General features: G+C 40.9%; 2 protein-coding genes across 10 annotated transcripts in view; one reads left to right on the forward strand and one right to left on the reverse strand.

Moving 5' to 3' along the window:
* Positions 1-15,944, reverse strand: part of fbxo8 (F-box protein 8) — a 35,560-nt gene extending 19,616 nt beyond the window's left edge. For 2 of the 4 annotated variants that reach the window (XR_013294699.1, XM_077569945.1), the window contains exons 1-5: positions 15,585-15,944; positions 6,867-6,969; positions 1,803-1,883; positions 350-494; positions 104-230 (exon numbers count right to left, since the gene is read on the reverse strand). Coding sequence is in view for 3 of the 4 variants with exons in the window: in XM_077569945.1 (XP_077426071.1) it covers positions 104-230; positions 350-494; positions 1,803-1,883; positions 6,867-6,969 (456 nt within the window). In the remaining variant the exon portion in view is untranslated. Of the gene's footprint in view, positions 1-103; positions 231-349; positions 495-1,802; positions 1,884-6,866; positions 6,970-15,197; positions 15,505-15,584 lie in introns of those variants that run through there. The other 2 variants (XM_077569943.1, XM_077569944.1) reach the window with 2 other exon arrangements.
* A 43-nt stretch (positions 15,945-15,987) lies between these two features.
* Positions 15,988-16,479, forward strand: part of dctd (dCMP deaminase) — a 48,371-nt gene continuing 47,879 nt past the window's right edge. The window contains exons 1-2 of one of the 6 annotated variants that reach the window (XM_077569936.1): positions 15,988-16,105; positions 16,179-16,297. In XM_077569936.1, the coding sequence (XP_077426062.1) occupies positions 16,206-16,297 (92 nt within the window). In that variant the 5' untranslated portion in view covers positions 15,988-16,105; positions 16,179-16,205. Of the gene's footprint in view, positions 16,298-16,479 lie in introns of all 6 variants that reach the window. The other 5 variants (XM_077569937.1, XM_077569938.1, XM_077569941.1 and 2 more) reach the window with 5 other exon arrangements.

The raw sequence follows: 16,479 nt of genomic DNA on the forward strand, positions 1-16,479 counted from the left end.
ATAGGCCTGAGTACTTCTGAAGATCGAGAGACACACATACAAGCGTGCGCACTGTGGTGGAGGTCTGTGGGACTCATGATCTTTGAAGTTTGGCATGCATTACCTCCTGTGGGTTGGCGTTGAATGTAAGGCTGCCTTCATCTAGTTGTAGATATAGTCTTCTATATGAGAAACCAGCAGGCAGCCTTCTGTTGTAGATGGAGCAGTGACCCCAAGTGGACTTGCAGAGCCTGGAAAATCAACACATGTGGGTTCTCAAAAAGACTCATTTAGGAAAAAAGCAAAAAAGACATTTACTGCAAACACATGGCAAGATGCCATCGCAGAAACCAGGCTTCAATCTCCTTACCCCTGCCAAAGATATTCATCATTTCCTAGGTCCTGCCACACACACCCGGCCAGACACAGGTCAGTAGCATTCAGATACGACAAAATGGTGATTCCCAGCTCTGGTGGGAGCATGTCCAAATCTATAAAACCATTTTGTTCTTTACCTACAACAACAAAAAATTACAGAGCAAGTATAAATAAACATAGGACAAATACTGAAAATGATACTGTTGTGATTTGGATGGTTGGTCGTCTCTGTGTGCTCTGCGATTGGCTGGCAACCAGTTCAGGGTGTACCCCACCTATTGCCCGAAGCAAGCTGCGACCCTTGTGAGGACAAGCAGTTAAGAAAATGGATGGATGGATGTTTCCAACCAGGAAACCTAAACAGTGGAGCCTTGAAACGAGACCTTGCTAAGTCTCATGACATTCACCTCGGCAAACGACAAAGGATCAAATCTGGGTGTAGGCTGTAAATTTCCTTTGGGCATCAATGATGTCATGCAAATCGTGGCAATGTGCATCTCTAGAGTTAAAGGGACATAATCTATGAATGTCTTGTACACAAATAGTTTTTTGCGTGGAGTGCCCACCACCAACCCATTCCATGTAAACCTATGAAATCTTTAGACAGCATAGCTTACTTGATTTTTCAGGGATGTCAACGCAATGGCAGTACAGAGGGCGTTCGTGTTTGGTGACATGTCCACGTGCCACATCCGTACAAGCTAAAATGCTTAACTCTGGGCTTTGCTTCCACTAGTTAGAAGAAAACAGACAGCCATCTCTAGCATTCGCGCCTCGCGTGGCCGAAGAGGAGATGCCCAAACTTGGGTGAGATGAACCCCATTAATTGTCACTCTAATGAAAGCTAAACCAATAATACAGTATTGTGGAGCAGGACAAGGGGTGGTGCACTGCATAATTGAAATAAATAAAAAGATGAATATACATTGCAAATAAAGTGGACTTGTATTGAAAGCAACTTGACTCCAGTGGTGTCACAATACTGTACATCCCGTTTTGAGTCCCCCTATATGTTGCCAATTGTTGACAAAAGGAGATTTTCAGTTTTTGTTTTACAGAAACTTTTTACAGAAGCTGATGACACTTCTCTTAAACCCTTTCCATTTGCCATTGAAATTAGATTTGTTTTTTGCTTGTTTGTTTTTCATTTAAATTATACAACTTCATAATTGCCTGTACAGTAACCAAAGGTTTGAAGAGCGTAGTGCTGGAATGTACTGGTCTCAAGAGGTTCCACAGCATGGGCTCCATTTAAACAATGAACGAAAATAATAGCTGCTTCCGCTAGAAAAAGTACACTATTCTTTCTTGCTATTCTCAGTGTATGCAAACCATCAGTCAAAATGCAAAGCAAAGGATTGTTTAACAATAAGACAAGGTAAAATGCAAAATAAAATGAATGAGCAGCATTGTTAAAATTCTAAAAATATTTTCATTCTTCCTACCTCTGCGAGTTTTCATCAGATGGTAGATGTCAGGGCCATAACAATGTTGAGGGAATCTTCGAAGTGTCCCTCCATCTCTCCCTAGGGACATCATTTATTATTTATTACATAACATTATTTATTTTGTTAACAATGACATGCATGACTTACTAACATTTGAAAATCATTTTCAACTTATATTCAATTGCATATATTACAAAGACAAGATATTAAATGTTCAAATTGATCAACTTTTTCACCCATTTTGAATTTGATGCCTACAAAACAATCCCAAAAAGTTGTGACAGATGCATGTTTATAACTGTGTTACATCACTTTTCTTTTTAAGAGCACTCAATAAGCGTTTTGGAACTGAGGACTCCCTCCGATGAGCTCAGACCCAGAGAAGCCAATGGCAGTTCTGGGTTTTGGCAGTATATGGTTTTTGATCGCATGATATAGTTTTAACTTGCATTTGTTGTTGATGTAGCGACAAACTGTATTAACCAAACCATGGTTGTCTAAGTGTTTTTGAGCCCATATATGTTACACAACAATGCCAATTTTTAAAGCAGTGCTGCCTGAGGTATTGAAGGTCATGGGCAATCAATGTTGGTTTTCAGCCTTGCCGCTTACATGCAGAGGTTTCCCCAGATGATGTTATAGACCGTTGATGAAGTCCCTAAATTCTTTGTGATTGTACATTGAGGAATGTTGTTCTGAAACTTTTTAACACTGTTTAGGGCTGAACAATATATGACGCAAGCAAAAAAACATTGCAAGCAAGCGTCTGTTTGAATTAAACAGCGAAAGCGTGGGTGAGTGTCCGCCTCGCTTTGATTTTTTGTTAGTACCGGTACTTAAAAAAATACGAGACTCTGTTTTAAAGGCAGGTAAACATACACGCATGGCCGCCTGTTTCTACCAATATGTGGCCAACAAGTAAGCGACACGCCTCTTTCAGCGTGCGTGCGAGAGGGCGCAGGAAGATGGCTTCACGCACTGAAGCGCTCGATGGACGTGCACTCTAAGTTGAGAAGCATGAAGCGATAATTAAGCTTATTAAAGCCTATTAACTGTAGCGCTCGGCTGCTCGCTGGCCGTCCACTCCTCGTTGAGAAGTATGACGCGCTAATTAAAGCTCTACAGGAGCGCGCAAGCAGAGTGGAAGCCACGCGACAACATTGGCATTGCCTACGCAAGTTTTCAATAAACACATGAAGAACACGTGTGGTTTTCAATTTTAAGTTTTAGAAACATTTTGTAACGAGAGCAAATGTTTTTCACGGCGAAGCAGAAGAAAATGCAGCAGTAATTCCTGCAGTGGACTCAAGGTGCGTTCAATACACAGGCACAATAGGAAATCACAGTTATGCATAGAAAAAGCTCAGACGACTGACAGCAACAGACACAGGTTGTGACGCATTTTTGACACTTCCGTTAAAAATAAGTAGAGTGTGAATTATTTTGTTCCCAGTTTGTCGTATTTGATTACGCATTTGACTAATTGGGAGCGGAATGGAGAAGAGCAGAGACATGCACGCACACTCAAGCAACGTTACATTAAGTCATTGGAGTGCCACTGTATTGCCAATATTTAAAACGGATTACATCAAATGCAGTCGAATACAGTACTTCAAGAATATGGCATGCAATGTGAAAGCACATACAGTATAAACATAAATATATACAGTATGTACATAAATTAACATGTATACATCCCAATATTTTGAATTCATAATAAATAAAAAATAATTTGAAGTTCTTTTGACAGTTTAAATTTTGCTGCTTTTGCTGATTTTTTTTTTAGAGCAAACATGTTTTAAGAGGGCCGCAGTCCTGCAGGTTTCCCTCTTCCAACACAAGCTGATTCCAATCAGCAGGATCGTTGTCAGGCTTATGCAGAGCTTGCTGATGAGCTGATCATATATCAGCTGTGTTGGAGAACGGAAACATGCAAAACCTGCAGGATTCCAGGACCGGAGTTTGACACCTATGTATTAGAGTTTTGTCGAGGTACCTTTCAGTACCGGTATCGAGGTATTTTATGCAGGTATAGTATCGAAGTCAACATTTCGGTATCGTGACAACACTAGTGTAGACTGGCGTTTTTATGTTTCTTCAGGAGTAATGGCTTCTTTCTCGCTGTCATGCAGGACTTGTTTCACTGTGGATAGTGACACTTTCTTACCAACTTCATCAAGCATCTTCACAAGGTCTTTGACTTTTGTTCAGGGGTTGAGTTGCACATTTCGGCCCAAAACCCATTAATCTCGGGGACACAAAGCCCGTCTCCTTCCTGAGCGGTGTGATGGCTGAAATTATTTTCTTGCTTAAATGCAGTCATATTACTGCAGTGGGAAATTTGATTGAATAATTTTGTGTGAATTAAAGAATTATTTGTCATTTATCTGTGACAAGTACATTTATGGATGTTATGTCTTTCTCAAATGCATTTAGTCACATAAAGAAAATAAAAATGTTTTGATGGTTCAACAGTTTTTGTAGTTGTTTTTTCCCCTCAACATAATGCATAGGTGTACAACACGATACATACTGAATTTATAAGTCACTCCAAATATGTGCTGCGTGCATTTTGGGGCAAGGAGACTCACTTTGGAAGGACCATCACATTCATTTTTCATCTTCAAATTTTATATTTTATAGCTCAAATTTGATTTTAATTTCATCCGACTTAAAAGAGCATAAAATAAAAATTTGTGGTGATATTCTGCGACTCGATGCAGACAGTTCATTCGTGGCGCGTCAAAGTGGTCTTTCATAGACGCGATAACATCGAACAGTGATCAAAACATTTTATTATTTACAATCCATTATTACATTGGCCTACAATTATCACATACAAGTCAGTTCACAACTTTTACACTTATCCGACTCGCTGTCACTGTCACTCTGTGGAGCTGCAGCATGGCTGCTCAAGTCGAGCAGTAAATGAAATGCGCAGTACTTACATCCATTTACATTTAAGTAGAAATAGACTCTTAAAAGAAAGAGATCTCGGAATTGAAGATTATCTTGATTTAATTTTATCTTGATATGTTGTGAGTCTTCTGTCTATTTGGTCACCCTCCATCCATCCATCCATTTTCTTGACCGCTTTTCCTCACAAGGGTCGCGGGGGTGCTGGAGCCTATCCCAGCTGGCTTCGGGCAGTAGGCAGGGTACAAGTAGGGTGTCTATTTGGTCACATTATGGGTTATTTCGACTTTTGAGTAATGCAGGAGGAGGTAGTAATAATATTTTGTAAAAATGAGGCGAGCCTGTTCGAGCGCCTCAGCTCATGGAGACCTCCTTTTTGTCTCCCTAACGATGACGTCATGTCATTGCCGCACGTAATAAATGAGCCGTCTGCGTGGCTAAATTACCAATATCACCACCACAAACGTCATCTTTAGACTTCATGTTTTAAGTGAGATTAAAGTCAAATATAAAGTCACAACTGTTACTCGAAACAACTTTGCCGATTCACGTACATCTTCCGAGCCGAGCGGACCTCCCGGATGCGCAAAGCACAAATCAAGCTTAATGCCCCCGCCCGCGCAGAGCGCATATTGGATTTTTTATGATGTTGAGGTCGGAAATATGCGGCCTAGCCGTTTAGACTGCGGTCACATTGCAAAAATTCAGAGACGTATCCGATCTAGGACCACATATGAAAGTGACCCAGGCCGGGATATGAAAAAAATCGGAATTGAGCCGTTCAGACTGACATAAAAAAGTCAGATACAGTTCGCATTTGGCCAAAAAATCTGATCTGGGTCGCATTTGCCTGCAGTGTGAACGTAGCCTAAGTATCCTATAACACAATAGATGTGATATTGTTTGTGTAATAAAGATTTATTGCTTGTTTGTTGAAAAATACTGGACCTTGAAAAAAAACAATCGCAAATTAATTCCAGCCATCTATTTTAGGTATGCAGGGCACACTTTGACAAACAACCATTCATGTCTATGAGGAATTTAGAGTGTTACAAACAGGTGCTTTTTGAGCATTTCTCAACTTTCCCAGTCTTGTGTTACCCCTGTCCCAGGTATTTGGAACTTGTTGAAGGCATCAAATTACAAATTTGAGAATATTTGCAAAAACAAAACAAAAACAATACAGTTAATCAGTTTGAACATTAAATATCTCATCTTGATAGTGTATTCAACACAATATAAGTTATTTTTTATATACATTCACATTTTGTACATCTCTAGCACAGTTTTTATTTTTCCCCAGCGTTAACCTGAATTCATAAATTTAGTCAATACAGGGTTCTCCCCAGCGTTTTATTAGCCTGGCGCTTTTCTATTCTTCTTTCTTTTCTTTTCTCTTCTTTTCTAACGTGTATCAAACAACAATATACAATAACCCAATTCGCTAGAGTATATTAGCATAAAATAATTGCAATAGCAATAATGCCATTTGTTTGTTTTCACAATAGAGCCCTGGGTTTTGATTTTGGCTTTTGAGGTCTGCACAATAAATGTTTTCAAAATGACATTGCAGTAGATCTAAATCTATATTTTTTAGCCCCTTTAGCCTTGCTTCTAGACAAGAAAGTACAGTTTGCTGCTCTACACAACGTGAAATTAAGAAATAAAAACTGTTGATTATATATATATATATATATATATATATATATATATATATATATATATATATATATATATATATATATATATATATTAAAAAAAGACACAAAAATGTTTATTTGCTATACTGTATTGTGTTTTTTTTATTGTTTAATAAAACTCTTGACTTACGTCCCTGGAATTAACTGGCTGCAAAAAAAAAAAAAAAATGCTCCGCAAAATTTGAAATTTGCTCCTTAAATGATTGATTCGTGAAACAGCTCCGCAAAGAAGAAAAAAAAAATCCCGAGCCTTGTGCGAACCGACATCCCCCGTCAACGTACGACGAATAGTAATTGTTGGATGTTGGTTGGCCCGCTCCCCTTCACCGCGCTGAATTTTGTCCAGACAACTGGGTTGTTGGCTGGACAAGTTGGCTGGGGGGAACCCTGCAATATCTATTTGCTGACACCAGCAGGTACACTACACTGTAAGTGTCAAGAGTACCTTGCTCTTGTCTGGCTCCTCTTGTGTCAGCCAGTCGGTCAACAAGCTCTTCCTGAAGCTGCTGCTGTTGTCTGGGTGGAAGCCTCCACAGTGCCTGACCCATCTGCATGGTAGCAATACAAGCCAAGTAAGTTTCAGTACATGACACACCATAATATGTGCCATAAATATAAAATTACAACACAGTAATATGTGCCATAAATATAAGATTACAACAGGCTCTCTACAAATTAAACTGCGAAATAGGCCAACTTGTTTACATGTTTATGTTGTCAGTTTATAGAAATTTGACTATGTACAGTGCTGTAAAAAAGTATTTGCACCCCTCTAAAATTCCTATGTTTTTTGCATAGTTTCCCTGCTTTAATGTTTAAGAACATCAAACAAATGTAGATTACCAAACAAAGATAACCTAAGTAAACAGTTTATGTGGTTATATTATTTATTAAAGAAACATAAAAGCCACATGGCTCTATTTCACACAAGTCTGATTGCCCCTAGGCCTGTTCAATCAAGAAATTACTTAAGCAGACCATTTTCACACAGCATTTTTTGGCCAGAATTATGTCATTGCTGTGGATCGCGACTTCTGTTGTGGCGCACGGCGACTGTAAAAATGGCGCAAGCTAAAAATAAAAGTTACTGTACCGCACCGGAATGCTCTTCGTGCATTTTAAACTTTATTAAAGCAGCCTTACATTCATTTCATTAGTTTCCATGCAACTAACACAGAAGTGGATTCGAGAGATTTGGTGGGAGGATGGACCACATTTTATTATCAGGAAAAGGCAGCACACACGTCTGAAGCAGGTGTTTCACCTCCAAGGATTACGTGTTGACGCCTGAAACCCGAGGCTGTTGCAAGGCTTTTCTCTTGGAAGAACTTTACACCGACTCCTACGAGGGAATCTGTGTTTGATCGATGCCGCAAACAAACTAGCCCTCACCGAAAACATTTAATACTAGGATTATGGCAGGCGTACACAAACACACATCACGAGTTACCAATATCATCATTCAGCTGCAGCATCATTGAACGCATGTAATACTGAAGTAATGTCCTCTATATCCTTACTATGAATTAGGCCAGCAGAGTTAGCAGTTACCTTTGTACTTTTCAAGCTGAGGCACTGTAAAAATGTAAAAAAAACTCAACGTAGTTTAATGCCTACGACCAGTTGTTATCTAATTCACATGCACATCTCTACGTACACCCACACCAATTTCTTGCTCTAGAGGTGCGAACTCAGTACGCTTAATGAGGAAAACATTTAATAATCATAAAACTAATACTATTGAGCCGATCATATTGATATTTTCAAAGATTGATGTGGTCATAAGTGGAGATGTACGGGTGAATTTTTATAACATTCATAAAAGTTTTCTGACATTAGGCGACATTACAACATGAAGCGCTTTAGAGAGTCCCCTTTTCGATGAGTTTCTCGTGGAAAAATGCATATCCTTTCTTCATCTTCTTTTTTTCGTGATGGAGTTCGAGAATGCTAGTTTCCACAAAGGTGATTTTTGCCAAATGCTTCAGATAGTGTACAGTATACTCTGCGATCCATCTTGCTTCTAGCGCTAAATAGAAGGACCAGAAGTTGAGATCTCCGGTGATTACGTATTTCATTTTTTTTTGTGTGAAAAAGGTCAACAGAGCCTAGCAGAAAAAATAGAGAAATAAAGTGATTGTCACCTACCAATTTGAAAAGGGTTACAAAGCCATTCCTAAAGCTTTAGGACTGAAGTGATCCACGGTGAGAGCAGTTATCCACAAATGGCGAAAACATGGTACAGTGGTGGGCCTTCTACGAGTGGCCATTCTACAAAAAATACCCCAAGAGCATGGAGACAACTCATCCAGGAGGTTACAAAGGAACAAAAGAGGACAATATATATATATATATATATATATATATATATATATATATATATACATACATATATATACACATACACACATATATATACATACACACATATATATACATACATATATATACACATACACACATATATATACACATTCATATACACACAGTGCTGCTCAAAAGTTTGTGAACCTCTTGAGTAATTTGGATTTTCCAATTGTTCCAACCTGATTTTGTTGTTCAATCTGAAACATTACATTTGATATGAAATAACAGATGTAGGGGTTTGGCATTTCAATGCATTGTTCTTTTTTTAACATCATTTGTGTAGTCTAAACTAAATAAAAAAATATTTTTGGTCAATTCATGTAGGTACAAAAGTAATTGAACCCTAAGCTGCATTGCTTAAAACAAGCAGTCAAGTAGGATCAGGTATATTGGTAGCTAAACTAACCACTGAAATGGACCAATGAAATCACAGAGGTTTAGCGAAGAAATTGTGCATCACTGACTGAAACAGAGACAAAACCACATCACTTTAGTCTTACCCAGGTGAACCCATACGGGTCAGTCATGCTGAGAGGAAGATAAATCTCAGGGGACCTTAGGAAGTGTCATGTTTGGGTTCTGTTTTCCTTGTGTGTCTCCCTTGGTCTTGTCTAAGTGTAATCCTGCCCTTCCTCATGTGATCCAATCAGTGCCCTCAGCCACTTGTGTCTTGCCCCAGGTGTGTCTTATTGTGTCGTTAGCGTCTGTGTGTTTAGTCTCCTGTCTCCCCCCTGTCTGTGTGGGTTCATTGTCTTTTCCCCATGTCATGCTGCTCGTTTTTGCCTTGTTGTTCCCCCCATGTTTTGGTTCATGCTTTGGTTCATGTTTGGTTTATCTTGTAATTTGGAAGATCGCCTTTTTTCATAGAAATTAAAATCCCTTTTTTTGCATCATCAACTGCATCCTTGCCCGGCTGTTTTTGCTCCTTGCATCTGGGTCCTCCACCAAACCTCAACCTTCCTGACAGAATGAACCCACCAGGATTGGACCCAGCGGGAAGCTCCCGTTGCCGACCGGCACGCCGTCGGTTGGCTTGAAAGCACCGTCAGCCTGCCACCCAATCCCATTCCCTCCATGTAAGTTATTTTTCTCTGTCTGGTTCCGCCTTGTCCTCTGTTCCCCATTCACCCGATCTCCTTAGTTCACTTAAGTCCCTGCCCTATGACACCATTTTGTCACCCCATTGTTTCATAGACACGGACTTCACAGATGATGATGAAGGCTCCTTTTTGGTTAATGCACTTACTGATTCCAGTTCTGATTCTGACACTGATTTGGATTTTTTCACCAGATTAGACCCTTACATGTTTTCGTCACGGTTTTCTTTTGCGGATTATTTTAACACCGGGTCATGTCACCCCCCCGTCACCTCGGTCCCCGCCATGTTCATCACCCCGGTCCCCATCTTGTGCACATCATAGCCCCATATTACCGCCACGTCAAGACTTAGTCCCCACTTCACCTGGTTCCTTACCTAATCCCGTTTCTTCTCGTCACGTTCCTTCAGTCTCTGCATCCTCGGGTTCTAGTATCCCTGTTGCTCCTCACTCCCCATGGTGGCAGGCTGATGTGGCCCCGGCTCCGCAGCTTCAAGTCCCCGAACCACGTCTGCCGCAGCTTCAAGTCCCCGAACCACGCCTGCCGCAGCTTCAAGTCACCGAGCCACGCCTGCCGCAGCTTCAAGTCCCCGAGCCACGCCTGCCGCAGCTTCAAGTCCCCGAGCCACGCCTGCCGCAGCTTCAAGTCCCCGAACCACGCCTGCCGCAGCTTCAAGTCCCTGAACCACGTCTGCTGCAGCTTCAAGTCCCTGAACCACGTCTGCTGCAGCTTCAAGTCCCCGAACCACGTCTGCCGCAGCTTCAAGTCCCCGAACCAATGCCGCAGCTTCAAGTCCCCTAACCACGTCTGCCGCAGCTCCAAGTCCCCGAACCACGTCTGCCGCAGCTTCAAGTCCCCGAGCCACGCCTGCCGCAGCTCCAAGTCCCCGAACCACGTCTGCCGCAGTTTCAAGTCCCCGAACCCCGTCTGCCGCAGCTTCAAGTCCCCGAACCCCGTCTGCCGCAGCTTCAAGTCCCCGAACCACGTCTGCCGCAGCTTCAAGTCCCCAAACCACATCTGCCGCAGTTTTAAGTCCCCGAACCACGTCTGCCGCAGTTTCAAGTCCCCGAACCACGTCTGCCGCAGTTTCAAGTCCCCGAACCACGTCTGCCGCAGTTTCAAGTCCCCGAACCACGTCTGCCGCCGCAGCCCCAGGTCCCCGAGCCACGTCTGCCGGCGCAGCCCCAGGTCCCCGAGCCACGTCTGCCGGCGCAGCCCCAGGTCCCCGTGCCTCGTCTGCCTCGGCAGCCCCAAGTCCCCGTGCCTCGTCGGCCGCCTCTACGGCAGCCCCAAGTCCCCGTGCCTCGTCGGCCGCCTCCACGGCAGCCTCAAGTCCCCGGGCATCCTCGCCGCTGCAGTCCCTGGTCTCCTGGCCTCGGCTGCTCTCGTGCAAAGTCTCTTCGCCTCTTCCATGGCGGCTTCAAGCCTATGAGGGTGGACAGGAGGTGCACGTCCCACTGCCGTTCTGTTCCAATGTGGCGTCCGGGGCGCCCTCCGGACCGGCGCTGCCGGGCTCCCCTCTTCTGGCGTCCGGGACGCACCCCGGACTGGCCCAGATGGGTGTGCCAGGTTTCCTCCTCCGTGCCCCCTCCGCCCACCCTGTTTTTGAACTTTTTTGTTTTAGGGACGTCTGGGAGCCGTCCCTCGAGGGAGGGGTTCTGTCATGTTTGGGTTCTGTTTTCCTTGTGTGTCTCCCTTGGTCTTGTCTAAGTGTAATCCTGCCCTTCCTCATGTGATCCAATCAGTGCCCTCAGCCACTTGTGTCTTGCCCCAGGTGTGTCTTGTTGTGTCGTTAGCGTCTGTGTGTTTAGTCTCCTGTCTCCCCCCTGTCTGTGTGGGTTCATTGTCTTTTCCCCATGTCATGCTGCTCGTTTTTGCCTTGTTGTTCCCCCCATGTTTTGGTTCATGTTTGGTTTATCTTGTAATTTGGAAGATCGCCTTTTTTCATAGAAATTAAAATCCCTTTTTTTGCATCATCAACTGCATCCTTGCCCGGCTGTTTTTGCTCCCTGCATCTGGGTCCTCCACCAAACCTCAACCTTCCTGACAGGAAGTTGGTAGTGACAGCACATCTGTCTGGGGAGTGAGGAAAGCTATAAAGTCATCTAAAAAAAAAAATTGCTTCATCATTCCACTGTGAAGCAGATCATTTGCAACTAGAGAACGCTGAAAATTACTACAATCCAGCCTAGAAATGGATGACCTTCTAAAATATCAGCAAGACCCACAAGATAAATGATAATTCAGGTGAAAGCCGACCTGTGCATCACATCGAGGGATTTGCAGACCTCTTTTGCTGCATCTGGGACACATGTGCATGCTTCAACAATCAGAAAACAAGTCAATCGACAAGGCTTTTATGGAAGGCTTGCTAGGTAGAAGCCTCTGCTCACAAAAAAAGATCAAACCTGCCCATCTCAAATTTGCCAGAGAGTACCTGGACAAACCTGAAGCTTTTCGGAAGGTCCTTCTATGGACAGTTGAGTCCAAAATTTAACTGTTTGGTCACAACTAAAACTGTCATGTTTGGGGAAAAGTCAACACTACATACCAGTGACAAGGTGGTGAGAATGTTAAGTTCTGGGCTGGCTTTTTATCCTCAGGACCTGGACAACTCCACATAGTCCAGGGAATCATGAATTCAGGGGAATATTGTGAAATCCTGGATAACCTGAAGCCGTTCTTTGTGAAGTTACAGCCTGGTAGACGATGGATCATGCAACATGACAATAATCCAAAGCATTCCAGCAATACAAACAAGGAATGTCTGAAGAACAAGATTCATGTTCTGGATGTGCCCAGTTAAAATTCTGACTTAAATTCTTTCAAAATACTGTGGCGGGACCTGAAAGGGGGCAGTTTATGCTAGACGCCCATCCAACCTCTCTCAATTGGCTGCATTTTGCAAGGGAGAGTGGCAACAATCACCCAAAGTAGATGTAAAAAAGAAAGAAAGAAAATGTTTGGATGAAGTTATCATTGTAAAAGGTGCAATGTCCGATTAAATGAGCGGTTCCCATACTTTTGCACCCATGAAATGTGAGTTTTTCTTAAATCAACAACTTTTGTTCAAGAATGAATGACAATATTATCATTCTTTTTGTTCAAGTCCATTATTTTCAACGTCAGCATTGTAGATTTGGGTATGACTAAACATTTAATAAGGTTATTTTATTATATTATTTTAATATTTTATACAAAAAGTTGGTTTACAAACTTTTGAGCAGCACTATGTTTATATATATATATATATATATATATATATATATATATATATATGTGTGTATATATATATATATATATATATATATGTGTATATATATATATATATATATATATATATATATATATATATATATATATGTGTACATATATATATATACTGTATATATGTATATGTATATATTATATTATGTATACGTATATATACACATATATATTAAAAGTTGAACCTTTTGGAAGGTATGCATCTTGTTACATTTGGCGTAAAAGTAACACAGTTTTTCATAAAAACAAAATCATAGCAACACTCAAACATAGAGGTGGTAGTGTGATGGTCCAGGGCTCCTTAACTAATTCAGAACCTGGATGATTTGCTGCGATTACGGAACCATTAATTTCGCTCTTTACCAGAAAACCCTGAATGAGAATGTTTTGCCATCAGTTTGTGATCTCAAGCTGAAGCACACTTGATCTGCAGCAGGACAATGACCCAAAACATTCCAGCAAATCACTTTTAAATGGCTTGTACAGTAAAAAACAAAGTGAATGTTTTTGAGTGGCCAAGTCAAAGTCCGGACCTAAAATGATGTGGCATGACCTTAAAAATTCTGTTCACGCTCGAAAACCCTACAGTGTTGCTGAATTAACAATCAACAATCCTGCAAGGAAGGGTGGGACAGAGATGTGAAAGTCTAATTGCCAGTTAATGAAAACACTGGATTTCAGTTGTTGCTGGTGAGCTTGGCTCACCCTATACTTAGATTTAGGGGGAAATTACTTTTTCAAACGGGGCCAGATAGGTAGCTGTGAATATTTTTTCTTGAATAAATTCACCAATTAAAAAACAGCAGTTTTTGTTAACTTGGGTTACTTTGTCTGATATTTACATTCATTCGATGATCTTAAACAAACTATGCATAAAAATAAGAATTTGAGAAGGGGTAAATGATTTTTTACCCACAGCTCTGTACAGAGGGTTGCAGATTTTATATTTTTCCATCCATCCATCCATCTTAATTAAAAATAAATTGTGTTGCAGATTTTGTATTGTAAATGCATTGAAGGGGAAAAAAAACAACCTTTTTTAACCATGAAAATTTTTGAACAAGCAGGGATAATGCTGCCTTCACATGGTATCGAAATTATGGTAAATAACACATCCAGTTGAAAATTGCACATGAACGCCCGCTCATGTCATATTTTCCACTGGAGAACTGGGAATTTATTTGGACACCCGAGTTTCCGAGCTGAGAGAACTTTTAAACTTTTAACATGGCGAAGAGCGCCGAAAGATTCGTGGATGGTAAGAAATATTAACACTTATTATCACTTATACAGGCGTTATCGTCTGCTAGCAGGTTACGGAGCGTACACAATTCAATGTCTTGTCCTTTACAACTCATTATTTGCCGTAATTGTTCAGCTTTACAAAGAATATGGCAACTAGCAAGGTGTATGTGTATTTTTGTTTTGTTTACTACAACAAAAGCACATGAACAGGGCTCAGTCGTAATTACAAGTTTCCGAGTGGTAAGGTACATCTTTCACATAGCACATGAAGGCAGGATAAAATATGAATTGTCACAAAAAAAAGGTACTTGGCTCCCCAAAATAATACTAAACTAAATAATATTTTTAAAGTATTGGGGGATCTGCAAACAGATGAATCTACGGGTGCCGAACCGCGAGTATGCTTCTGCGCAGGGGACTGAATATTGTGATTATAATTTTTAGCCATGTACAATTTTTCAACTGCTCCGATGAAAAGTCAAGAAGTAGATATACACTATAATTGACAATTTTAATTTAAAAATAATAATAATGAAACACATTCTATACTACCAAAATGAAACTATTTTTACGTTTGTTATTATTAACAACAACAATAACAACAACAACAAACAATCTCCAGTTTCATATTATGTTTTACGGGCACAAGAATTAAGTTGTTCAGAATTGCAACTGTATAATCTATTAATAACGACGGTGTAAATATACACCAGTTTACAAGTGACAGAAGTTTTCACAGAATGGTAACCATTATGTTGGCAATTTTGTGGGTATTTGAGAATAAGCAACAACCAAATACCAAATCGTCTTTTCACTGCCGTGGCTGTCGCACCTTCGCCAGAAACGTCAGCTGTGTTGCATAAACAACCTCCGACTTTTGTAAACATGAACGTCCCAAGTTCCAGCATCATCGGTAGGTAGACGCGTAGACCTAACCTCCGTCCAATGAAAATCGACGTCCAGGTCACATGTCGATTGTAGTTCTAATGCTACTGGTTATAGGTGCTATCAGTCTCTCAATTTGATAACTTAGCATTGCAAGCTATCTCTCCAGTGTTTAAAATTGGGTCAACTATTAAGCAGTTGATTAAGAAGTTAAGGTGATTTAGTTTGTTAAAACGTTTTTAATACGAATGAGGACGTTTTTAGATGATTAGCGGATGACATTAAAACATGAGACACCTACCTGAGTTCAAAGATTCCTGTGACAGCTCGGCTTGCACACGAGCACAGCTGCAAATTTAGTTTGCCTTGGAGTGACGTTTACTCAGTTGTCATTTCATTTAACTCTAAGAGTCCGCGATAAAAGCAAATCTTCCTCAGTTGTGGAGAAGTCCCCCATTCTGTCGATAACACATTCGAGTAAAACCCTCCTCTCCCTGTCATTCGCTGCCCTCCCCTTTCCAACCCTCTTCTTATCACGACTCAAACAACATAACGCAACTACGCTTTCAACTACAATGATCATTTCCTATATATATATATATATATATATATTTTTTTTTTTAAATACACACTATTCAGCTAAAACGTCTTAAAAACACGATGCAATAATTTTATCTAAGACATACGTCACTATACACCACGTGACAAGTGGAGCCAATACTGTTTTGTTACGTTGACACCCCGGTAGAAACAAAAGTTCAAATTCCGGGTTGTCATGCAGACACGTTTTTCAAAGGAATCGGTTGACAAAAGCTGGTTTAGGTAAGCACTGTGGATGATAATGGTATTGTATCGTATATCCTATTTTTATTAGAAGCTGTCGAAATCAATACAGTAGCTGCAGAAAATGACATAGGCGAGAATGCTGCCCACTGGCGATGTGCAAGGCTGTTTTCGTAAACTGGATACTCTCTTACGATTCATTAAGTACCCTGGACATGTCGACTACAACGGGTAAGTCTGATAACTCTTAATCCTGCTTTGGGGCAGCAAGGGCAGTGCAAGTACAGCATAGAATAAAACGTAATTGACTAATTTCTCAACCAATTTCCATTTACTTTATTGTCAACGTAAAAAAATGCTATTGTATAGAAGTTTTGATTTCAAAATCAAACAGATAAATGCTTTCTATCAGT

The sequence above is a fragment of the Vanacampus margaritifer genome, chromosome 7 (assembly GCF_051991255.1).
Source record: "Vanacampus margaritifer isolate UIUO_Vmar chromosome 7, RoL_Vmar_1.0, whole genome shotgun sequence".
NCBI classification, from domain to species: Eukaryota; Metazoa; Chordata; class Actinopteri; order Syngnathiformes; family Syngnathidae; genus Vanacampus; species Vanacampus margaritifer.